Source organism: Cyanistes caeruleus, chromosome 3, assembly GCF_971803275.1.
Source record: "Cyanistes caeruleus chromosome 3, bCyaCae1.hap1.1, whole genome shotgun sequence".
Classification (NCBI taxonomy): domain Eukaryota; kingdom Metazoa; phylum Chordata; class Aves; order Passeriformes; family Paridae; genus Cyanistes; species Cyanistes caeruleus.
Genome location: NC_141703.1, coordinates 92086147 through 92112801, shown reverse-complemented (window position 1 = coordinate 92112801; position 26655 = coordinate 92086147). Strand labels below are relative to the sequence as shown.

General features: G+C 46.4%; 1 protein-coding gene across 4 annotated transcripts in view; it reads right to left on the bottom strand.

The window, feature by feature from the left end:
- Nucleotides 1–26655, bottom strand: part of LSAMP (limbic system associated membrane protein) — a 977049-nt gene that overhangs the window by 279861 nt on the left and 670533 nt on the right. For 2 of the 4 annotated variants that reach the window (XM_023941306.2, XM_086882857.1), the window contains exon 2: nucleotides 15167–15245. In XM_023941306.2, the coding sequence (XP_023797074.1) occupies nucleotides 15167–15245 (79 nt within the window). Of the gene's footprint in view, nucleotides 1–15166; nucleotides 15834–26655 lie in introns of those variants that run through there. The other 2 variants (XM_023941315.2, XM_023941303.2) reach the window with 2 other exon arrangements.

The following is a 26655-nucleotide window of genomic DNA, read 5'->3' as shown; positions in this document are numbered from 1 at the left end:
AACATTTTCATTTTCTCTGAGCATATTTTAGTCTCTATCACATAAAGGCAAGGTCTGTGTAAGGCACCAACAAGCAGAATGCACAATCATTAATTTCTGCAAAGCAGCCTTGGTGTCTGTGAAAACACTCCAGGTAACTCAATAAATTAGAATAGTAAACACAAAGGGAACCAGGGAACAAGCAAGGACAGGGCAGAAATCACAGAGACCGACAGCATAATATATGGCACAACAGCAGTCAAAGCTGGGCCTCCATGAGGCACTGGGGAGCCTCTGGGAGGCACATGTGAGGTGGAGGCTATCCAAGGCTTGGTTCCATTCCTTATTACTCCCTGAATGTCCTAGGAGTAATTTTAATTTAAATATCAGTGTGCACACGCTGCCAGAGCCTCTCCCCACGATGCCCACAGGGAGGACTCCAGCTGGGGAGCACAGCGCAGCCCCTGCAGCCACAAACCCACAGCGAAGGAACTTTTGCTGATGCAAACACGAGCCTCAGCAGCAGCAAGCAGTGCCTAAGGCTGAAATGGTGCTGCAGTGGGGGATGTCCGGCTGCTGTCGGGAGGACAGAGCCTGGTGTCAGCTCAGAGATGGAAAGGGCTTCAGCTGCCCAGAGGTGTTAAGCAATACCCTCTGCCGGAGGGCAGGGAGCAGAGGAGAGGGAGGATGAACAAGCCTGCTTCTAAACAGGTTACTTGTGGCTCCTTATGCAACCTGCACTCCTACAGAAGCAAATCAACCCCTGAGGGGAGCAGAGAGAATCTGCAGTGCTGGAAAAGCATATTACTTTCTTGCAGGAAAGTTTTCTTGCTCTTAGCATCCCTTTCTGGTGTTGTACTGGCAGTATCCCCAAGAGTTCTCCTGAACTGGGGCTTCCTACACCAGCTCTGTCCTGGCATCCCTATATCCCTTATGGCTGCTCCAGACCTATTTCTTTCCTCAACACATCAGGTGTATACATGTTAAGTGCTCCTTTCTGCATCTACCCCTATTTCAGTCTCAGGTCTCTTCTGAGCAGAAACTGCCGTTCACAGAAAAATGACGAGGACAGGCAGAAAGAATTAGATTGTGAGGAAAGATTCAGCAAACTCGTTCCATTTTCTGCCAGGATCAAGCTCCGAACCCACAGGAAACCTCCAGAGGTACTCTCTGCTGCAAACGTTCTGTGACATTTCAGAGACCTCCCAGTGAGTCCTGGGAGCAGAGCGATGGACTTCTAGGGGAAAGTTCTGTCTTTGCCACGCAAGGAACTGGTGCTATTTATAACATCTCCTGCTGTCCCCAACTGGGCATGAAGACAATCAGCATCTGTCCACACCCTGGGGGAAAGTGCAGAACCAGAGATGTGGTACATGTATCTGTGCAGTGCCTGCTGCTCCAGCATGAAAACAGCAGGGTGGGCAGAGAGGAGCTGTGAAGGGCTCAGCGAGAGCTGGGGAGATGAGGGGCTGGGGAAGGGGGCTGGGGGAAGGGGATGGTACCAAAGGGGATGGGCTTTGCATGCAAGTATCTTGTTACTTGAGATCATACAGATGGTTTCTCTTTAGCTGTGGTTTTGAAAAACCCCCTGCCTACTCTGCTGGAGGCCCTTTCCTGCCAAAGCCAAACCTGGAGCTCCCAGACATAGGAGGAGAGCTCAAAGGTCTCTGAAAACAGAGAGTGCATTATGCTGGGGAGCTGGGAACTGGAACTCTATACAGGTACTCTTGCATGCTTTGTCTGCTTGTTCTGACAGAGCAGAGCCCAGGAGCAGCACTCTGACCTGGTCCTCCTGCCTGGCAACTGGTTTCCCCACAGCCTGCCTCCACCACCCCCCTCTCTCTGCCAGCAGCCCCCTTCCTCCCACCCCACCCTGCACAGCAATCTGCTGACTGTAATTCCTCTGGCTTGAAGAGGGGCCCTGCCTGTTTCCTCCCATTCCTGCTGCTCACATGGAAGCTTCCTCTCCCTTACTTTCCTCTCTGACACATCCAGATTCCCTGCAAGGAAAAATCCCCATGTTGCAAAGCCTTTCTGGGGCATGGGTCTCCTGTTTCTCTCCCCTATGCCAGCAGCAGCACACACATTTGTTTCCTTGCTCCATTAAGCCAGTAAATGAGGCTGGCTTAGCTCAGCACCGTGAGCTGGTGCTCTGAGCCCAGGATGTGTCTCAGCACAAGAAATAACACTGATGAGTGCAAAGGAGGGATTTGTGAGTTTGGCACCACGCTGTTCTACCCCCTGACACTGAGGAGAGCAGCTTCTGGAGACCAAATCAAGCGAGCTAATGCAGCCTGCAAATGTTTTGGGAGTTGGCCAGGTGACCACGCTGCCTTCTTTGGGGCCATCCACCCTGCTCCAGGAGAAGATAAATCAATGCAAGGCAACATCTGCCAAGATATTGACTTTGGCTCTGCTCACGGACTGCCTGCACTTCAGAGATGGGTAATATTCAGCTTGATTATCTCTCACCGCCAAGAGGAAGTTTCTCTCTATGCTTAAAATCACTGGGATGAGCCAAGGAGGAATCGATCTGTGGGAGAGAAATGCTGACAAGAAAACACAAGTCAGAGGCAGGATGAGAGTGGACAATGGGTGAGCAATGGAGACAGCCTCTGGCAGCTTGCCTGGCCAGGTTAGCAACAGCCTGGGCCACTACAGCCAGAGAAAGATTAACACCAAGCACATTACTCCAAACTTTACAGCAGGCCCCTTTATGCTCTTCCCCTCCTTCCCTGAATAGTTTTTCCTCTCTTAAATTGCTCCTCAACATCTTAAAACATCCTTTCTCTACTCATCCCTAGATCCTCACTGCACTGGAGTCTTCCCATTGCTTCCTGTGCACCCAGCTCGCTGCTAAAGGCATGATGCTCAGTTGTTGCAAGGCTTGCCACCTGCACCACTTTGGGCCTTATGTCACATGCCACCTCCCTAGTGGTGAAAAGCCCCAGGAGTACGCATAAATCGCACCACATCCACCCCTCAGGTAGACTCAAATCCTCATGGGCTCATATACCAATGCACAAAGTGATTTCATACCGATAAAAGGTGACATTTCATTAACAGAACATGCTGACAAAGCCTCATGAAGTGAGCATTCAGCAACATCATCAAACTTTCTCAGGATAAAACACTGAGCCTTCGACTTGTTTTCCCTACCACGCTTACGGTAAAACATCCTGTAGGTCCTGTGGCCCCCCAAGGGCAGCAGATGAGAAAAAAAATCTGAGTCCCTGCAGAAGAAAATCAATTTTAGGGATAGTTTTGACACTGATTCTTACTTCTGCTTTCCAGATAGGTTAAGTGTCACGTGCTTGGACTGGATTGTCACTGATGACATTCTCCTTGGAGCACATCATGCTCCTGAGATGGAAGGGAGAAGGTCAGCCACAGCTAAAGAAATGGGTAAGGACCTCCTGGCCAGACTCACTCAGCATCTCACTGAGGCACTTCCCTGAACCTTTCAGCTGTGTTTCTGCTTATGCTCCTGCTGTTCTCTGAGCCTGAAGGCAGCACAGAATCAAGCAGCAGAGGTAGAAGAGACCCAAAGGAACCATCTAGTCTGTTCTATTCTGTGAAAGACAGATCAGTTCTACTTTGTCATTTGTGGCATCTGTCACTCCTCGTACATGTCTAGTCTGCCCTTAAAACCCTCCAGTGATGGAGTTACACAGCCTCACAAGGAAATTTGATTCAGTATTTTGCTATCTTTACTGTTGCAGAGCTTACTACATTAAGCCTGTCTCTCTTGTTACAATCTTAAACTTCTCCCCATCTTCTTCTGCAGAAGACATAATTCCTTTATTTTGTATCCTATGTACCTGCATGCTGTTATGCATATCTCATATTTAGTCCTCTCTTCTTTAGCCCAAACAGCCCCATTTCCATCCATCTCTCCCCGTGAGTATGCTGTCTAGACTTCTGATCATTCCCACTTCCTTCTTCTGGAGTCCATCCAACTGGACCACATCTCTCTAGAAACACAGAGCACTCCAAAGAGACACAGGACCCTACTGCAGTGATCAGAAAGCAGCCAGCACTACCACTGAAGCAGGGACACAGACACAGCACAACACAACAATGCTGTAAAATCTAATGTGTGCCCTTCCTTCTCTCTGCTCTGGGAGCTGGATGCTGCTCCCACTTTGATCTTCCTGTGGGGAAAAAAAAGACATTTCAACTTATCTGACCATGTCCGAAGTCCTTGACCCACCTGGCCTGCATTTAAGCGCTACTTCCCGCGTCAGGGAAGAACAAAGCTGCACGTGTTCCTCCACCTTGGGACACACTTCTCAGATTGATAGACCTGCATGCCTCTGACTCATTGCCAGTACTGGAGACCAGCCAGGAGAATAGGAAGGGAAGAAATGCCACTCTAAAGGCCAATGAATACGCATGAAGCATGTTACGCAAGAACCCCCGTGGACCCCCTTACCCAGGTAGAAGTCCTACAGATGGCCCATCCCTAACCACAGTTGATGCAGTGGGGAGGATGTGTGGGTGGACAGATAATTTGATATTTAACTGAAAAAACTAAAATGGGTTTAATGCAGTGCAAGGAAGACAGATTGCCTGCAGCACCTTCTGCTCCTGATTATGGATGCCAATCTCAGGTTTCCCTTAAGTGTAAAAGCAGACAAGATGTGTGGGTTTTCACCAAAGTTTCAGAGACACAGTCCTACAAAAAGAAGTGCCATAGGAGGTTAATAAAGAGTGACCAGAGGAACATCCCTGTTACAGCATCAGCAGTTGGCTTTAGTTTTCCATAGCATCTTATGGTCTCATGCCAAATGGGGGGAAAATGTGGGGTTGCCTCCAAAGTTTCTACAGCTTCTACAATGAACAAATCTGGCTGAAATGATCATAACTCACCAGCTAAAGTCCTGATGCTTCAAGGTTAGAGGTCTGGCAATTTGAACACTGAGAACTTTCCCTAACACTTCATCGTCATTGTCTTTTAAATGTATCTATCTTCTTTCTTGCACAAGAAAATCTCAGATCTGCACCCCAGTGCTGATGTGTCACCCCATGTAACACAAGGGTGTCAAGCTTCCCACCCAAGAAAGAGCTACAACAGAGGGAGAAAAAGCCCCCACTTGCCTCTTTCTGAGTTCCAGGAGTAGAATCACAGCACACCAAGAATGCACTGCAGTGTGTTCCTCTGCTGACAGCAGCAAGGTGGCTTTCACACCATCCTGCAGCCTGAGCTCTTGCCTGTCAATCACCTCCTAAATGAATGGGATCTCCTACCACTCCATTTCCAACTTGGATCACAACTGAAAGCATCACTGGGATGCAAAAGGCATTCAGCTATATTTCTGCTAGGAAGAGGAAGAGCTTTACTGGTGACACAGCCCCACTTCTTACTAGCCCTCCTACACACACCCTTTCTGTGAGCTCAGAGAACATATATGCACCAGGCATTCTGTGTAGGAAGAGAAAATAAATACACTGTGGGGCCAGTCTGACAAGATGGAGAACAGGGGAAAGGACCTGCCTGAGAAATGTCAGGGGGCTGTGGAAGGACCACCCCTATTTCATCAGCATGCCAAAGGCTAAGGGGGAAGCAAATGTGAAAAGGGGGAAGGGCAGGCTGCAACAGCCCCTCTCCATCTTCCACCAGCTTAAAACCTCCCCTGTCCTTTGACTCCAGAGGACTGCTAACAAAACTGCCTGCACTGAAGGGACAAACATGGTCCACTACATCACAGCCCACACATGTCTCTGCTCATAGAAGGAAGCAGGTTCAAATGTCCCTTCCCCTGTGAAGCCCCAAAAATATCTGCCTCAGCTGGTGCAGGCTCCCTGTTCTGTTGCTGCAGGGACAGAGACTACAGATCATGTTACATCATATTTGGCAGAGAGGGGACAGTCATTTTTCAGGAGAGATTCACTCCTGGAATCTTACTTTTCTCCAAGCTCAGAGGACACCCTGGAACAGATGGGGGTTTCCTAGCATACCTGTGCTATCTGCAACACTCAATAATTGCTACCTTGCAGTGTGATGTAATCACACTGCAAAACAGTAATGTTTTCATCCCCTCTTGAGCATTTTCCAATTCCAACATGCTTATTTGTGCCTGGTCCTCTCTGTCACATGCTTTCCTTTGTATTCTCTGACCAGATGAGCATTGGGCCTGACCATGGACAAATTCCTGCTGACTCCAGCCAGGAATCTGGACTGGAGAATCACTACAAAGGAACTGGTGTGAAGGAGTCAGCTAGGCTTTGTCACTGTGGTTCCTCTCCTCTAAAGGAAGAGAAAGAGATAATGATGTTGGAACATTTTAACCTTTCTTTTTCTGAGCTTGATAGGCTTGGCCTGAGGCACCTTTTTGAGCAAAACCAGGCTGCTGCAAGATTGATTGGTTGGGTGCAGAGTTTAAAGGTAATTTTCTCTTGTCACATGCACATAAATTATTGTGGCTCAAGCTGTGATCAGCTCTACATCTCACTTATTCAACTGCTTTTATGCCTGGGCTCCTATGAAGGGTTGCAAGAACCATGTCCGGTGCTCCCCAAGCAGCATCCAACATTAACATATATCAAGAGCACCACAAGCATACACACAAAATTAGTGTCTGGATTTAAGGTGAGGAAGGGGTACATGGCTGCAAATCTGTACAGACAGGGCTTCCAGCTGCAGAAGTTGCTGCTAGAGCCTTGTTTTGCTCATCTATGGACCTTTTAAAAATGTTCTGTCCGTGAACGCCAGGGCAAGGAAAACTCATCCACTCAGATTATTCACAAGGGAGAGAGAAAAGAAGATGCACATGCACACACACAAAGGAAGCACAGCTGCAGCCAAAGTGAATTCATTTTTAACATTCATGAAAATATTCACAGAACACTTCAGTGCTATTTGCCTAAATTTTGCTGTTTGGAGTAAACACTTGAGCCAGCGCAGGCTGTATGTTCTAGGCGCAGTACCGCATCGGGGATTAGAGGTGGCTCCTGGATCCAAGTCACAGATTCACACCATGTCCCCAAGTACATGTGATTCCCTCACTTTAAGGCACAGATTCACAATCTGCCACCACATAGTTCCTTACTTTTGATCCTTGCAAAAGGACTTTGCAAGTACCCACAGCCACCGCATTCCCCATCCATCGCAACCTTATGCAACAAAGGCATGTGCGCTCTGCCAAATTGAAACACAAAAGCAGTGCCAAACAATGACAGCTCTGGTGTGCCCCTGGTCTGGGGGAGCAGACCTCTTTCTCCACCTCTACTCCCCCATCCCTCTTCTCAACTAAACCCCTTCAGTGGTTTCTTTTCCTGTGTATTCTGAGCAGGGGAAATGCTACAGCACACAAGGGAGACTCAGCTGAAGCCCTGAAGACAAGAGCTGTGTGCGTTGTCTCTTCCTCCTTCATAAATACAGCTGAGACGACGACTGGATAATTGGCTAAGTGCCTGTCAGCTTAATAACAGAGAGAGAGAGAGACAGAGAGGCAAAAGGAGAGATTTGTATTTACTATTCAAAGTCATGGATGCTGCCTGCCAATGGATTTCAACACGGGTTTTGTTTGCAGAGGAAGGCATGAAAGGTGATTTGATGTGCAGCTCCAAATCATGGTCTCCTGTGAGGGTGGACAACCAGCTTGGGAAGGAGGGAGGAAGCAGAGCACTGAGGTAGCTGCCATACAGACACTATTGTGTTCCTGGTTAAAGTATCTGTGGTTTCCTGGTTTCCTGTACTGGAAAAGCATCACCACCATCACACCTGGTAGGGTGCTGTTCTCACTCATACTCTAAGGCATACCATGTTAGGGACAGTGACAGTGGTGCATCTCCAACATGGTCATCCTGCTGGCCCTGAGAGGAGAGGATGCAGTGGCACCATGAGTGGCAGCTGCACAGTGGTGTGGTCGTTCCCCTTTTGTTTTGCAAGCGCACAGCACAGAGGCTGGCACGGGGGGAGCTGGAGCCCTCTTGGCATTTCCCTTTCCTTCATAAATCTGGTACACTTCTAGGAACCCATCTAAGGAGAGCACCTGTGGTGAGAAGCCATTCAGACGTGTCTGGGCTCTTACAGGAGAGCAGAGGGGTGTGTGCAGGAGAGAAGCCTCCCTGCTCTTTTGAAGTTTTCACTACTTCCCTCTGATACGGAAATGAAAATTGGTGAGAGTGGTTCAAGTTGCTACTGAAAAGGGACAGTGTTGGCCAGATCTACAAGGGTGTTAATCACTGAGCCTCAGAAGAGGAAGATGGTATGTTCTGCTATATATACACTATATACTTGCTGCTTTTTTTTTCCCTAACATCTGTAGCAAGTGAAACAGAAGGACACTTCCAGCATTAGTGAGGATTACTGTGGTCCAGGAGTTGGAAAAAGCCACAGAGACCTCCAAATAAGCAGACCCTTATCCCATCCATCTGGCACTGCTGCTTCCCAGTTGCAAGCGTGGCAACTTTACAAAGTATATGAACATTTGTCCAACCACACACAAGAAAACACTTTTCACTTTTAAATGGAGGCAAATATAGGGAAACACACCCTTGCACACAGGCACACACAAGCACACACTTCCCAAACTTCGTACAGATGTGCTATTGCAAAGTATCTGCTGAATGCCAGCCCAGTGTGAGCGGGCTCATTTCCATCGAGTTATCTGGGACCAAGGAAGCCCAACCCCAATGAAATCAATAGAGCTGCAGCTGTGCTATTTCTCCTCTCTTTGCACAGGGCTGAACACAGTGGGAGAACTCCAGGATCATAGCCGGCCTCCTCCACACAACCAAGTTGCTCCTAATAAAACTCTGCAGAAATATATTAGCACAGAGGAGACTGGCAGTTCAGATTATTTTGAAATAGCTGTTTTCTAGGCAGAGGTGAAACTCATCATTATTAGTTCCCATTACTTACCATAAAACCAGGCACGTTAGATGTGCTCAAAGCCTGAAGCAAATGCTTTGGTGTCAGATTCAGCTAAAAATCACATTCGTTTTTTCTTCAGCAAGAGAACAGTAAAAGAAAACTCAGTAAATTCCTGACTTCACCTCCGTGCCCTCCATTGCACTTACTCCAGCAGAGCACAAGTTCACACAAACCAGAGTGAATTTTGATGGACAACAAAACTAGGTGACTTCAATGAAAATGGCTATATTCAGCCTCACAGTGAGCCTGTTGAAGCCCTGCCGCTGCATCAGCAGCAAGCTGTGGCCCCGTAGATCTGTCAGAATCAGATGCCTGTGGGTCTGGATATAAAGGGTAGGTATGTGTAACATATATTTTGAAAACTTGCAGTTATGAGATGGCAAATTCCAGTAAGTATGAGCTTTTTTAAGAATAGGTCTTTCCTCATGACCTGCTGGGGAGGGGAGTGGAAGAGGCACCGACTCCGAGACACTTCAGGTAGCACATAGTACTATATAAATTATAATGCCAACTGAGTAGGAAAACATATGGTACTTAGTTGCAAACTGAAGTGTGTGTGCAGACTCAGGGGAGGAGGTTAAAGCCATACAGTTCAATATTGTCTCTCCATCTTTCTGAATGAAAAAATATACATACAGTGTTATCAAACATGCATCATTTCACCAAAGAAAGTCTTTCCTTTTCTAATTTCCATTCCACTTTTCTTTGTGATGGGTTAGCCGCACCTTGCAGGAAGCACTTTCTCACAAAGGGCCCCCTTACCTCTGGGCACACCATATAAAAATAATGCATGTGTATAAGCAGACATGATGATTGCCAACCTTCGACCATGCACATATTGCAACTTTCTTTATCATATGTATGCACACACACTCACATATGTACGGATGCATGTCTGCATTCATATAAATAGCACCATGTGCTGCCAGAGCTGGAAGTTTTGCCACATCATCTGTTACTACATTTATGCATTTTTATTTTTCCTTTGAAAGAAAGAATCAGCACAGATTCTGACTTACCCTGTCTCGACACATGGACACTAGAATTGATAATGAAGGCTTTGCACAGACCGGAGAGAGAGGAAAGCACTTGGGACTTTCAGTCGACACCAGTGTGGATGAGGACGTACCAGGGAATCCTCATTTGTCACATTTGCTGGGTTGTTGTGTGGCTGAGCCAAAAGGCAACCCAGGCTAATGGATAGGTCACTAGGCTGGGTGTGCCTGAGCCCTGCCAGCAACCCTGGGCGAGTCCCCTCACCTCCTGCCCACCCCCAGCCTGGCTCCATCCCAGCTAATAGCCTGCCCGCCCTGCAGAGGAGGGGAGCTCTCACTCTCTGCTCACGTGCCACTTAACACAAAGGGTGCCTCAACTTAGTGGTGGCCTCTACGTGCCACAACAATACCACTAATAATCAAGGTTACAATTTTACTGCCAAGACTGTATTATTATGTGGCATTATATGTTTGAACATGCCTATTCTCATTTCTAGCAAAGGGCTCAGCTCAGTGCTCCCTGTTATAAATCGTATGCTAATTATAAGTAAAATCTGAAAAGCGTTTACTTTTCTTTTAAAATGACGGTGTAGGGCATAAACTTTGTTGTGATGTTGTGTTGCTATTTTGCCTGAGGTGCCTTTGTCCTCTAGCACAGCTCCACTTGTAACATACCAGCAAAATACTGGGAGGCCAAGAACACAGTTTGCATAAATTGCTTATATTGCAGGATTATGCCAGCAGCACTGTCATTACTGCTGGTAATTTGATTCCAGCCCATCCTTTGACACATGCAACTTGAAGAAACTAAGTACCCATTAGGATGGATGTTCCTAAATGTGCTATCAGCCTGAAACTTCACATTATTTTAAAATACCTGGTAAAAATGAAAAATGCACACTCAGTCAAATGTTGGTTTTCATTTGTATGTCAGCATCAGATTGTTTTAATTCTTCATGAAAAGTTGATGCTTGGAAAAACTCAGGAGCAATGAGTCAAATTCAGGCCTTGGCGAGATCCCAGTTCTCCAAAGGCTGAACATCATCTGAGCAGTGCTCAGAAGCTTATGCCCTGTATGAGTCACTTGTACCTCTTTATTACCAGTCCCTGGGAATGTGCCCCAAAGACAAATGGAATATTTCTGGCTCTGCCCTTGGGCTTTAGTGGATTTGTGCTGGTATAACGGAACAGATTGGAATGGAGATGTGACCCATTTTGGTTCCAGCTGGTGATGAGTTCCATTTCAGGAGTTTTTAAAGGCTGAATCTGCACTTGTGCCAGGACTTTGCAAGTCCTGCTGACACCCACAGATGAGTTGTTTGAAGCCACTTTGAGGTGAGCTGCTGTGGTGGTTCCTGAGGCAGCTGATCTTTCCCCAGCGTGCTGTACGGGGACCTGATCCCATAGCATGGACTCCCTACTGCCATTTTTGCTTTTAGACCATCCAGAGGGACAAACACAACAGAGAACCACAGCTCACTTCCTTCAGCTTGCAGCAGCTCCCCTTCACTACTGCACAAGCCCCAGTTTAGCCAATTTAGCATCCTTGTATTCCTCATCCCCTCCCCAGGCTCAAAGTGTGTTACAGAGCACTGGGTGTTTTGTACTGACTTTGTTCACCTAGCATGTGGAGAGCAAATGAGGTAGGAAAGGATGCTGAAGGCAGGTAAACAGCAAGAAGATTTGGGGTTGGGGATTGTTTTCCTATTCTAATTAGTTTGGGGGATATGTTTTGCATTTCTTGTTTGTATATTTTTTTCTTCTTTTCCTAACACCATGCATACAAAACCTGACAACCTCATGATTATAATCCTGAAAGCAAGACATCAGCAGGAACTGTAGCCAAAGTTCCCTCTCAATACTCAAAATAAGGATCAGTGTCCTTCTTCACTTGATGAAGACACAGTGAAAAAATTGAAACCTTAAGTTTCATTTTAAGTTAATTTTAAGTTAAGCCTGACAGGCTCACCAATACACAGTGTCATCTTTGAAACATCCTACTCTCTTTCTTTGGTTGCAGCTGGACAAACACCAGCAACTCTGCTCAGCCCTTTTCACCTGTTGTAGCTCTCAGACCCCTCCTCTCTTTTCTGCCTTGCTCTAAGGAGCAGACCATTACCCTCTTCCCTGCGGAGAGTCTACCATGAGCTATTTTTATTCTCTTTGCAATTCCCTAACTTTCCCATGCCAGATACTTGCTAGGAGTCATCAACCTTCAGCAAGGCCGAGCAATGAATCAAATCTCTTGCCAGATCATTTAGGAGATGAGCCAGTTTAGAGTTAGGAACATTTTTTAATAGTCCCATACTGAGGGAATATTTTAAATGCTATAGCTTTAGAAAATAATCTCCAAACTTTTCAGAATAATTCTATTCTGAGTAACAAGCTGCAGATGAAGCTTCAGAGGACTGGCTTCCTTTAGGAACATTAGGGCTTTTAATAAACTATTTTTCTTCACTTTGTAGATCAATCCACCCACCCATTCTTCCACCTACAAGTGTAACCCTATATACAAATGTAGAAGGCCCCAAAGAGAAAGACTCATTTTGAAAATCCTGTCCCTGCTGATCTGCATCACAATTTACAGGAACAACATGTTTTCAGTTATCTTATCACTATGTATACTGCTTTTATTTTTCTCCAACTGCATATAATTTTTTCTCCCTCCTACATTTTCATTTCCCTTCAAGCTACAGGAACTACTGGGCACTGGTAAACTGATGCTGCACAACCCTTCTGAAGCAGATGTTTAGCAAAGATAGGTGATATGATCCATGTGTAGAAAACTCTTACTTATCTCTCTGTGGACATAAAGTTCTGCTTTGAACATAATTAGTATAGATCATGTAATGGAGTTGTTTGGGTTTTTTTTCCCATCTAGCTCTTTTCCTTCTGATGTCATAGTGGATCTATGGACAGGAAAGGAGTGAGGCACTGGGAGTTTTTCAAAATAAGGCTATCTTAAAGTGAGTTATGTTTTGGAGGGTCGACAAAACAGCGAGGGGAAAGCTAGCAAACAAACCTTTGCTTTATAACTGAGGAAATGAAATGCTATCCTGCAGGACCTAAAGCCCATGGGACACAGGGAAATCTCACACCTTCCAGCTTCATGTGGCAGTCTGTCTCCCAGTATAGCCTGGTTTCTGCTTCTTGTCTGAAGCAGGAACTGAAATATCCCAGAAACCTGGGTCTGGTCCCAGGGAAAGGGAGAGGAGACAGCTGCCCTTCCTAGGAAACGTGAAAAGCATACAGCTGGCCAGACCTGCTCAAAGAGCTTCTGAAGGCAGCTGAAGGAAAAAGGTACAGCCTGTGCAGTGGCCACAGTCACTTCTGACAGAAATGCAGCCTGCCAGGAACACAGTATTGCCCGGGGCAAGCATTTACATGGCCGGGTGGTGTGCTGCTCCTGCAGACTGTGTCACTTGGCACACATCTGGCTGACACAGCTGGATCACTTCACTCAGGTGTTTTATTTTAGTGCCTGACATAACACTGGCAAGCCACACGCAATCACTGAAACCACTCTCCCAGGCAGCCCCGTGGAGCTTGCTGATGAGGGAACGCTTTACACGCTGCACTTGCAGGCACCATCTCCACCATCCGCTTAGCCCTCTCGGCTGCAAATGCAGCTTTAGCACACAGCATCCAGATAAACTGAAAAGCTCCAGGGTTAAGTGGGAAATAGAAATCTAGTGACCCCTGTCTGGGCAAGTGAGCTTAATGACTTGTCTGCTGCTGCATGTACCAAACATATGCTGGCAAACATCTGTCTGAGAAGCCCCTCCAAAATAAATGATTGATGGAAGCGATTTGCCTTTAAAAATGAGATAAGCCAGCTAGGAGTCCTGCTAGAAAAGGGTTAATGGGATATATGAATTGGTAGTGAGTAGAAGAGAGAGTAGAAAAGCTGGAGTCAGAGGCAACACCCCTTGTTAGGTGTTTACCATGTCAAATCTAAACCGCTTCCACTGCATATGCAAGGCAGATGAATTACTCTGTAAATCCTATTACTCTGTGTGGATAAATCTTACATTCAAGTTAACAAGTCTGGAGAGCTGGGGAATGGAAGCTGCTGAATGGATATTCCAGGATCAAAACAACCGAGGACATGGGAGGCGACCGAAGCGATATGCGTACGCGCGCACACACACACACACACATCCCTCTTCCAGCATCCTTCTTCCCTCTATCATTAAATGGGAGGGATGCAGGACACAGGGGATGGCGTAGCAGAGCGTTTGGTGACATCCAGCAGGATTTATTTCACAGAAAGGGAAAGAAAACTTTGCTGCTGCTGTTAGCTTTACTAGGGTATTGCTCCCTTGATGCTTCAGGGTTTGTGCACTATCAGCTCCTGATACAGATCACAGACTTATTTTAAATGACACCCAGTAGTTTTACAGCCATAACACACAGTGTTCACACTCACACATGCAGAATTTTCCTTCAGTAGGGGAGTTACTGCAGGTAAGTTGAGTGAGGTGGAATTTGAAAAAAAGAAACCTACAGGAAAAAGACCACTGCAGTTTAGCTATTTGGGACGCTCCTAACTGAAAGCCCAAGTACTGTCAGAAGTACCTTTGGAAAAGCTGCACAATGAAACCAGAAATGTAACCCCCAATACTGCCAGTAAGCAAGGTTTCATGTGCAGACATCCTCATCACAACCAGGGACACAGGCACAGCATACACCCATTTATTTAGCCCTGCAAAACAGACAACACACCAAGATATAATCTTCATAAATGTCAGAGCTGCTACACCATTTTTTCACCAGCCTTTTCAACTATTGTATCCATCTTCCCTCCTGACAGGGCAGAAAAATAAATAAATAAAATTACAAGAGTTTCCCAAAAGAACTTGCCTGAGAGTTCTGGCAGCACCAGGGGTAAAGTTTTTGCATATGTACAAAAAGAAGCATGGGAAGATCAATGGAACATCTGGCAAGCACAGCTGGATCCCTTTTCGATGCCTCTATTGATACTGCAGGGCTGGTGGAAAGTGTACGCTCACAAGAGCTCGCTAACACAAACAGATCTTTCCCCACTGAAATTCTTTCGATCCAGAGCACTACACAGAGGATAGTGTGGCAAGAAGTGCTCAAAAGCTTTGCAATTTTTTCACATTAAAGCACAAACACAAACGCAGAGCCTGTTTGTAGCAGCTGCTGCTACTGCAGTTTGAGAGGTAAAATAACACACACTCTCACAGAGACATATACACACGAATCTGTATCACGTCACACGAACACGTTGCATATATGGCAATATAGATGCACACACAGAGGAGGAAAAGTTGGCAAAATGCCCTACCTGAGGATGGCTGTGTCCCCTTGCCTCACGGTGATGTTATCGGTACCTCGGGTAAAATCCACGCTGCGGACTGGCAGCCCTGTAGGGAGAAGGCAAAGCAATCTCAGTAGGACCAGCGGTAATTGTTTCCGATCAGGCTGAGCCCTTGCTACCATGGCTGGTCTCGTCGAGTTTCACTGTCAGTACTTGTCTCTTTCTCTGCCTGTGTATGTGGACAGACAGACGTAGAAAGAAAAACAATAATAATAATAATGTACAACTCTCGCTCTGATCGACAGCCTGAGAAAGGGGAGGTGATTTCACAGTCCTTCTCAGCTGCCACTTTCTCTTGCTCTTTTCAGTCTCTTGCTGGCTTCTTTCCCTTCCTTGCCTTTATTTTTTTCCTTTAAGGCTTTCAAAAAAAAAAAAAAAAAGTCTTAGCAGAGCTTTCAAATAAAAAAGAAAAAAAAAGAAGCAAGATGTAAAAGTCAGGTAGCAAATAACTACGAAATAATAACAATTAAATCGACCCGTTTAGAGTGATGAAGAGAGGTGGGAAAAAAAAAAAAAAAAAAAGGGAAAAGGAACAAGAGGAATCCTGTGTCGCCGGGATGCGGGAGGGGATAGTCCTGTGGCTGTGCAGCCTCCAGCCCCGCGCTCCCTCCTAACCCACTTTCCCAGGCGGAGCGAGGGAGGGAGGAGGAGGAGGAGGAGGAGAGAGGGAGAGAGGGAGGAGGGAGCCTTACTCGTGAGACGGCAGCTCGGCACCACAGCGGCGGCGGCGGGCGCGGAGGAGCCGCGGGCCGTGCTCCCCATCCCTCCCCATCCCTCCCCATCCCTCCCCATCCCTCCCGGAGGGCGCAGCCGCCCGGGGACCCCGCGCCGGGGACCGGGGCTGCCCGGGGGGACACGGAACGGCGGCCGGGGACGGGGACGGGGCACTGCAGCAGCGAGAGGGGGCTTGGAAAGGCAGGAGGGCTGCAAGGCAGAGGGGAGAAGCCCTGAAGGAGAGGGGAGGAGGGAGAGGCAGAGAGGGAAGGGGATGGGAGAGGAAGAGGGGGCTGGGGAAAGGAGGAGAAGGGGAGCGGGGAACGGGAGCGGGAAGCGGAGAGAAGGCAGGAGCAGCCGGGAGCTGCTGAGCGGGCGGGAGGCACGGGGAGTAGGGCACAGAGGACGGAGGAAGGTACGGCCAATATTCTGAAGATGAAATAGTGAGGAAAGAGGGTCTGTGGCCAAAAGTGCAAACAACTTGGCTTAGCGGCCTGAAGCCGCACGCTAGCTGATTTACAGAGCAGCATCCTTGGCAACTGCCTCTGCAGCCTCAAACCTCGCTTCTTCCCCTCTCAGACTTTCCTCTCGCCAGATAACCAGTTGTACATCCCTCCCTCCCACCTCTCTCCGCTCAGCCCTTCCCGCCCCCCACCTCCTTTCCCAGCCTAGAGCGACGGAGCGGAGACAATGCCGGCATTGAGCTGCCCGCGGTGTGAATGCTCGGCCTGTGCTGCCAGAGCCCGCAGCTGAGCCCCGCGCCCGCCGGCAGCAGCGCTGCCCACCGGGAACGCTCCCGCAGCCCACCGCCGCCGCAAAGAGAAGGGAGATTAAATTAATGGAAGGGAATAAGCCGTGTGTTTTATTGCTGATGCCTGCCTGCCATTCCACCAGCCCGATGTCTGCCTGCGGGAGGGATCAGAACTGCTCCTAGGGATGCTTCGCTAATGTAACCCTTCTGCGGCCACAGCACGGCGGGGCTGGCACTGGGAAGCAAAGAGGGAAGGGGAGGTTTAAGAGGGGTCCAGAGAATCAGGTGCAAGAAAAGCCGTGGGGTTACTCGGCCGAGAATTGCTGTCCTGTGTGCAGTAAAGGAAAAACAGGTCTTGTACGTAGCCTGCTTCACCTCTGCTCCTGCAGCCTTGTGGGATGCACTGCGCTCAAACTACACAGACATAAGGACTGTCACTGTCATAGAAATGGCCATGTGGGACCAGATCAAAGGGCCCTCTAACCCTTCCTCTTGTCTCCAAGCAGCCTAAAGCCAGTGCCTGGTGAAGCTCTCAAGCACAAGGCAAGCATGCAGTGGTACTGCCCCAGGGCACTTATCTATTTCTAGTGATTTATGGCGAAGGCATGTCCCCAGCCAGTGGCACTGCCTTTGTAGTTAATGGTACTTGAATGATTTTCTTCTTCCAGGAATACATCCAGTTGCTTTCTGAACTCTTAGAAACTGGCCCCTGCAGCCTTGGTATGGAAAGACCGCACTGTCTGAGTACTTAAACAATCCCTGCAAGTGTTAAAAGCCCACAAATTAGGGACTAAGGTCATGACACTGCCGCTCCAGTGCCACGAATGCAGCAGCAAGAAGATATGACTGCTTTGTATTCAAGCCAAGGAGTGAGGCGAGTCAGACGTTTCCTCTGCAGTAGACTTGGCACGGATAGCACCAGAGGGGGAGAGGAGTGAGGAGCTAAAGGGGTTAATCCACGTGCTGGATGTACCCAAGCTACTGCAGAGAGAGATACTACTCCACAAGGATACTGCTCTGGAGAAGACCACGCTGCTGACACCCGATTGCTGACTAGTAACCACCGCTCTAGGATGGAGAGTGCAAGGCACAGAGATGCATCAGGCTGCTGGCATGCCAGGAGAGGGGCATCACCAAGGGGAAACCTCTGCACTCCCCAGACAGACCTAGAGTACAGCTAAAAGACCCAGTCCCATATGAAGTTACCAATGAAAGAAAAGCACCCCTCTCGCAAGCCAGTGTTGCATGGATCCTTTCTACAAGGGTCTCCCAAATATGTTTCATCTACATTTAATAAGAGCTATTGTATGTTAATTAAATGCCTGTGGAGTAAGGAAAACATATTTGTCGAAGATTAACTATTATGCAATGCAAGAAGCATCTGCCACCCAACTGCTAGAGCTCACTAAATATTTCCTTATCTCAGAGTATTTACTTAGGAGGCAATAACTATCCAGTTAAATCTAAATTTAATGCTTAGTTAAATATAGTTCATAGAAAGTGGCACCAATATGTTTTACACAGAGAACGACAGAGGGGGTTTCAGAGAGGGAGAAGAAAGGAATCCTGTCTGGAGGCTCCAGTAAGATCCTGATTCCAGGTGGGACTGCATGTGGCCATGCCTCCCTACCAGGAGAGGTGCATCACAGAGGACTCCGAGGCCCCTCTCTGCTGATGTAGCAGTACACGGGATGATTTCATCTTCTTACACATTTATACAATCCTCATTAGAACTACTGTGGCATAACTATTTAATAATAATAATAATAATAATAATAATAATAATAATAATAAACACAGAGATGAGAAAGAAATTCCCTTGAGAGTCTTGTGAACCTTGTGAAAACTAAAACAAAAAAAACCCCTAAAGCTAATAGGCCTTATTTGCTTTTAGAAGTCTACAGAAGCAAAAGGAAGGGGTTGCATAGGTGTGAAAAGGCCAAACAAGCAGGAATAACACAAATCCTAGGAGAGCATCTCATGAGTAAAATAAATAATGTTATTTTTTTATGTGTTCCCAGAAGAAATAACTCTCTAGACCCATCTCCCCCTGCTGGAAGAAGATAATGAAACAGCAGGTCTGGCTCCCAACTTTCCTACCTTCTGAGAACTTGAGGAAAAATTCAGGTAAACAGTCAGAGCATGGACACCGCAAATCCACACCACAGCCTTTTAATGCCATTTATCAGTACTCTTGGTAGGTGCAGGACTGGCAGGAAGAGCCTGACTGACCAGATTTTGTCACTACGCAGTTCAGGAATGGACAGAGCAGCATGAGCCCAGCCCCACAGGTACCATATCACTCCCCTCCAATGCAAAACACTTAAACCCTGTTTAAAGGGAACAGGACCCAGAGCAAAACACTTTGATGAGCACAGACTGTAAGGCCCAGACAGAGACAGAAATGTTTGGATAGCAGGTTCAGGAACATATCTGTGTTTCCACACTATGGATGTGGGATTCGTTTGTGAACCAAGCTGGAAGGAAAACAGCATGAGCTGAGGCAGCCTGGCTATCCCTGCTTTCCCTGTCTTTGAGGGGAATGGGCTGAAGACATCACAATGTGGACACCAAGGCTGGCTAAAGGAGAGAGCCTCCACACTGGTCCTGGATGTGCAGGAGATATGTTCAGACATGCCATGCTGAGCTGCCCTGGGTACTCAGGTCACCTCTGCCTACCTGTGGCAGCTCAGATTTTCAGATACTCGGGGACTGACACTGTGAAAGCCTCAAGTGCCATCTGCTTTTCATGGAGAGCCAAGAGACACTGAAAACATGGACTCTGTCCACAAATAGGAGTGGGATATTTTCTGCATTTGAGGTGGCTAAATGCAAAGAGCGATCCACGCACTTCACTCAATGCCAACTGCGACAACCATCTGTATGATGTGGATGGCTGCCCTCTAGGACTGAAGTGAGGCTCGTCAGCTCATGCTACAAACAGCCACAAAATGGAACTGTTCTCACTTGACTTTCTTTCACTATCAGCCACACCAAAACTGGTGACTTGATCCCAAATGTTGCTGAAATCAGGGAAAAGGCATTTCTGAAAAATACCAAAAAAAGCAAACAGCTCACACAAGTCTCCAGACCATATCATGACTGACACAATAATTTTAAGTGGACTCTGCAATGGCTGTGCCAGCAGAGTCCAGGCACATAGGGACTTTATTTGGGATATCTGCAACAGTGAGCGAAAACGTATGATGTTTTGTGAGCTATAGCGCATTTAGTCAAGATACACTGCTGCACAATGCAGCAGAGCCTGCTCAAAGCTTCTCAGCCATGAAGAGAAAATGCAATTTTGTCTCATTGGCAGAGGAGTTATGGAGAGGAACGAGGAAGAGCCAAAGGGGTTTCACAACATGGTGAGGAAGATTAAGGGACCGTGGAAAGACAGCCGTGATCTCTCTGTCCTCTCTTCGTTCCCATACATTCTACAGCTCCTACATGCACACATTTCTGCTCTGATGTGCAAGGGCATGCATAATTCCCACTGCAATTAAGCAGTTATGTTCCATTCTCCTTTGGTCCCTGAGATACAGGGAGACATAGAAGAAAGGGAGAAAAAGCAGGGATAGGAGAGAGCTGGGAAATCAAACTTATGAAGCACTTATTATAGGGAAAAATTCTGCAGTTTGAGAAAAATACTTATATATGGTTCCTACGAATACTTTGCAAGTCTAAAAATTAAACTGGCTTTTGATGCTGAAAAAAAGAGCCAGTTTAGAGCCAAGGCTAACATCCAGACATGTACTGCAACAAGACCAAGCTTCCTCTGAAGTTAGGACCTCATTAGGTAGAAGAATTAACTGCATGGAGAGCACTCAGCTTGGCCATAACTGCGGATGATAACATGCATGCACAGTACCTCTCACTAAGTGTGGTCACTGAGCTGTAACAGAACTCTCTCTTGTACAAGAACAAGAGCTGATTTCCACCAATTTGTAACCTTGCTACTATGCAATTGATCTGGTTTCACAATTGATCCCCTTGGTGTGGGCAATTTAGAGGTCAGGGGCCAGGTTCTCAATTGCTGTAAGCTGACATATCACCACCACTGTCAGAAGAGCTATGCTGACCTGCACCAGCTAAAAACAAGTTGTGAAGTTCATCTTCTGTGCTGCATGGGTAGAGAACTGTGTTACCACTTTTGAAAGAAAAAAAAAACAACTTGTTTGACTGGATCAAGAAATTTAGTGCTCAGACTTTTCAGAAAATTTCACCTTTTAAAGACTAAATCTGAAGGGTGGACAGGAGGAAAATAGTAGCCTAAAGATGCTTTTTTTATTTTTTTTATTTTTTAATCAGTATGACCAAGCAGAATAAAAGAATTAGTAATGCAGATGGTTTGTTTCCTTAATTACTGGTTGCTATCACAGCAAGTGCTTGTAGAACTACAGATTCATTTGTAGAAAGATCCTTCCGGCTTGAGAGGGTCAAGACAAAAAGAGTGCTTCTTTTTTTGCTTAAAACAAAAGTTGCCCTTTCAGTCTTATATAAATACAAGAATAAAAGTCATCCAAAGTGTCAAGAGCATCACACTGCCTTTCCCCTGAAAGATCACATACCATTAGTGGCTTCCTTACCAACACCTCACAACTGGACTCTGCAGCTGCTTCTTGCCAGAGGGTGTCAGATCATTTTGAAACCACTGGAGGCCAGGCTGCTCAGCCAGTGCTGCTGTGTGGCAGGGAGCCAAGCTGCCTGCCATCCCCCAGCCCAGGCAGTCCCAGTGGGAGACTGTGGGACCTGTCCCCACAAGAAAGGCTGGCACATGGCTTCAGCAGCAGTGGAATAGCTGATCCCAGTTCTGCCATTCCTCATGGGAACAAGGTAGAGTTAAAAAGCACAGCCTGTGTTTTTTAAATGTGACTACAGGCATTAGGCATGCAAATTTAGACAAGCAGCCCATACCTCCCACTGAGGACAGCTTCAAATTCTCTTTATATTTGGCAGTAAATGGTTGCTTCACCAATGTCACATAACACTTGATGACTCAGGCAGAGCCAGAGTTCAACCCTACAGGTCCTGAAATAAGTCACTTCCCCATAGGAAGGCAGTAGTTCAATCTGCTTACTCCTAGTAGTATCTCCCAAAAACTTTCCTTCCGGTGCCAGTGAATATTTACTGCTCTCAGCAAAAGTAATTAGGATTGACTTCACAAGTGACTACGGTGGTTAACAATCCCTCCCAACGCAGAAGCAGAGAGATGAACCAAAGGTTGGGAAGTTCTAGGAGGACAGTCCAAATTCCTCAGTGAATTTGGGTAAATTACTTAATGAAGCAGTCACAGAGGCATAAAAAGTTAATTTCCCTAGACTCCCTCTGCCCTCAGAGAAGTAATCTTGTCTTGAGGGCACTCAGAGCAGATGCCTAATTTAACCATTTTAAATTGTCCTGTCTCTCAGGGTGTGTCAAAGTTTACAGCTCCATTGCAGAGATCCTCACACAAGCTTCCAATCGGACACACGGAGCAAAGCCCTGAAGCCTGCAGGGTGATCTGACACCATCTGACACTACCCTACAGAAAGGCCCTGCAAGACTCAATCTACAGAACATACCAGGCGTGACCTATTTCCAGCCTCCTCCTTTACAGGCCCCAAAACAACTGCCTGGCAGTTACAAGGGATGTAGATCGCTGCAGACAGGAATTCTGTACAGCTGGTGGTCAAACCCATCCTGAGGAGCCCTGATGCATAGTGGATGGCCTGCTCTGGCATGGAGTTCTCGACACAATGCTAATGGATGAGCATAATCACTCTGACAGCAATGATTCTGAAGAGAGCTCCAAAGTCTTGCTGAAATGATGCATTCTGTACATCCATCATTACCGGAGAATTAATTTTATTGTGAAGAATAGAGTGCAGCAGGCTGTTGGGTCATGCATTTTCTTGTCCATGAAAACAGCTCCAGCATCATTTTCATGAAACTTAAACTGAGGCCTGCAGCAAGACAAGAAAAATTCTCAAGTTTTGTAGTGCTATCAGGACATAAGACAGTGTCAGAAAGTCTCACCTGCAAGAGAAATTTGTATGCAAAAATTTGAGAAAATTTCCTTTGAAACTATTGTCTGCCTGAATTCAAGCTTCTGAAAACACTTCCATTTGTTTCACTGTGTTCAGATCTGAAAATAAGGAAAATATATCTTTAACATGTCCGATCTTCAAAATGAAGAGCCAGGTCAGTCCCTGAGACACAAGCTCAGCCTTACAGGCCACAGGTCAGGAATGTCTCTGTTTCAGCATTTAGAATTAGTGCATGCCTAGTCTTTCAACATAAACTTTTTTATGTTTCAGCTTTTCTTCTCATCTTTCTGCTCCTCTCCTCTAAACTTCTCACCCTGACATTTTCCAGTTTCTCTCCCTTTCCTGTGTTGCTCTCATGCCCCATTTCTGTCAGGCCACGTCATATTCATACATTTTAATGCTGGAAGGGACTTTTCAGATCATCCTATACAGCTGCCTGCCTCAAGCCACAGAAACTCACCTACTTCTTGGGTTCAATGATTAATTACCACATCAGATTAAGAATTTTTCTTGTTGTTTTAAACACAAATGCTATTTCCTTTATCATCCAGCCACTGAATTGAATCATGCTTTTGTCTGCTTAAATGGCTGCCAAATATTAAATACTATCTCCTTGAAATATTATGTTGTACCTGTTTGAGTCTTACATCACACCACTTTTGTTCCTAGTTCAATACTTTGCCACAAATGCCAAACACCTGGTGCCAGAGAGGAAAACAGGGTGCTTCCAGCAGCCTCTACGAGAGCTGGCAGATGCAAGATCAAGATCACTGTCTTTGATATGGGCCAGATAGCAAAGAAATAAGTCCAAGTCTATGCATGGGAAAGGGAGAAGTAGGAGCAGGGGTGGAACAACAGAGGACCTGCCCACCAAGAGGTGCAGAAATTGGATAACTTCTCAGAGACAGAAGGCATTTTCCTGGAGGGGATTCCAGCAGCTCATTCTGTCAGACAGTTCAGAGGAACCTCCAGCTCTGTGCTCAGGTGCAGTGGCCCTGCAGCTGTATGGCCAGAGGGCTTCACCACTTGGCAGGAGCAGCATCTCCACATCTCAGAGCCACCCCGATTCCATTTCCTCCCAACTCATGGTTAAATCAATGTGGATGGGGAAAAACAAACCCAAGTGTGGGAAAACTTGCAAACAGCTCAGATGAAGCAATACCTCTCAGTAAAAACAGTATCTTTCAAGGGACAGAAATTCTTCCCTGAACCACTGCTTATGACTCTGCTAAGGCTGGGCTGGATGAGTGATGCACACATCCTGAAACAGCTCCCTAAAACAGAAGTCTGGGGAGTCCATTTATAAAAGCCTTCCAGGCAGGAGTGAGAAGAAGTAGATGTTCTCTTGAAGGGGCATAAAATCCATGTGGGGACTTGACCTGGTTCAGGCCCTGAAGTGCCAGCAAATGCTCACACACACACACACATGATTTACTCAGCGCCATCAACCTGTTAGATCCAGCAGCTGGCAGGGCTTTGTGAAACAAAGAGCCCACAACTCACACAGGAATGGAAGCATTGCTTCCTGTGAAACCCCTGCGGATTGTGCATAGTCCTGGCCTTCAGTGACACTTTATTACTTTCTTAATTTATACAATACACCAGTATTTTTTTTAAATATTGTAATGAGCCTGCTAGCTTCTTCCAGCAGGCAGAGATCAGGGAAGGACAAAGAGCAGGTTGGTCAGAGCACCATAGCAGCTGGCTGAACAAAGGCAAGTGATGTGAAAAAAAAAAATCACTAAAGTTGGATCAGAGTGGAGCAAGATAGTAAGAAAAGGCCCAAAGAAAAACTTTGATGAAGAGATGGAGCTCTGAATAGGGCACTTACATGCTTCATTACTTGCCCTCTGATAGAGGAATGGACTGGGAGATGAACTCCAAATACCACACCTATCGCCTGTGTGGGTGAGGCTACCTCAAGTGTTCTCCAGGAAAATCTATTTTTTAACCAAAGTCATTGTCCATAACACCTTTTCACCTTATTCTTTCAGTCTGCAAGGAGTCATCCTGTGCTTGCCAGATATCAGTGGCAATTAAGGGGAGGCCTGAATTTGTGAAATGGAGGGTTCCAAGTCACTCAAATGTCTGCTTCTGAGCTTTTGGTAAGATAACCACTTTCACATCTACTTTTGAGAAAAAACGTACTTTCACCAGAGCCACTTTTCATCTGGTGAGAGTACAGCACAAAGGAGCTGGCAGGAAAACTTTCCACAGGCTTGGGGTGATAAAACCTTACTGCCAAATGCAAGGGGTTACCTACTGATGTGATGAGGATTCTGAGGAAGAAGGTGCCTAATTTAAGTTGTCTATCAGTGTCTGAGATGTCAAAGGCAGCCTTGACAGGTAGCAGCCTTTTGGATGAATCAGGGGGATATAATCAAGTGGACCTCTGCAACTGATCTCTGTGAGGCTAAGATTTCATTTCTTGAAGTCTGCCTCTAGCTCTCATTCCCTGTAAACTGCTCTTGGCTGGAGAACGAGTGCAACACAAAGAACAAAGCAAACACAGAAATTAAGGCACACCTTCAGATTCATGTCAATTTAACTTAATTACAACAATTTTCCAGCAAGCTCGTTGCTCATCAAAGTGAATCTGCATAGCTTCAGATAGACACAGCATAAGCAAATTAAGTGCAAATTTCTCCTGCACCCAGCTCATTCAGGACACCCCTGTTCTGTCCATCAACATGCCCTGGTATTCCTGCCCACTCTCACCATCTGCTGATGTAGCTAAGTCCTGAAAAGAAGAAGCTGCTATTGCCCATGAATTTTTAATGTAGCAAGGAAAAGGCTTCAGGAAGAAGAATTTTTGGCGGCATTTACTCCCTGTGATCAAAGCCATTTCATGTCTCCTGTGTGATATTATTAGAACATAATATGAAGTGAAAGCAGCATTCAGACTGGGGTCCTGTAGTCAAGAAACAGTTTCTGCAGAGGAAAACGCAAGAGCCAATGCCAGCAGGAAGCCCATATTCTTACAGCCTCTCTCTGCCCATGTGTATCTGCATCACATGACAGAAAGAGCCAAGCAGGGACCTTAACTCCATTTCCCTCTATCACAAGTACAATGTTCAAGGGGACACCTCCACTCACCTGTGAGAGCTTTCCAATAACCAAAACCACTTGTACGGTCAGCAGTAAGAGACCCCAGTCGAGAGATAACATGCCACAGAAGGAGCTGTGTTTTAGGTCTCTGCTGTCACTGGCATTTGTTAAATAAAGTACTGACCGTGTGCTTGTACATACTCAGCAACCACCCAAGAGGACACAATGCCATAGAGAGAGCTGATATGTCCTGTCTCTGTCCTACCATGAGCTGAGCCAATCCTCCAGAGCCGAGAGGCACATGAAGACCATACAGGAAAACCTGTTATGCCATCAGTGAGCAGAAAGGGAATTTTTAGCTATTGAGAAAGGGGTACAGGGGTTCAGACAGATTTGGCTCTCAAGAATTACGGATTAATTTCAGACCTTTCCTTTCCTCTACTAAAGGACATAACACAACACATACTATAGTAAGTTTTTTGAGAAGTTTCTTCCTTTGACCTTAGAGGAACACGGATGCACGAGAATATTTCCCTGAGAAATATCTGCACTAGCTGAATATGTTGTAATTACAAATTGCCAGTCTTATCGCCATTGTTCAATTGACAATAAAACTCAGGCACACAGAGAGGCCACACTGATCAAACTCCTAGCCACAAGCCATGTATCCCATACAGATCACATTCTGTTGTTTGAGACCTTCTGAAGCAAATCTGTCCACTGCTGGTAAGTGTTTGACGAATGCTTCATGAAAAGCCGATGCCTTGTTCACAATATACCTCTGATGGCACTGAGGATGCATTGTTCACACCAGCTGAAATTTCCAGCCTCAGTTCCATGGCTTAAAGACAGAGATATCTGTAAGTGATGGTCAAGGTTCAAAAAGCAGCAGGGATACCTGTGCAAAAATATTT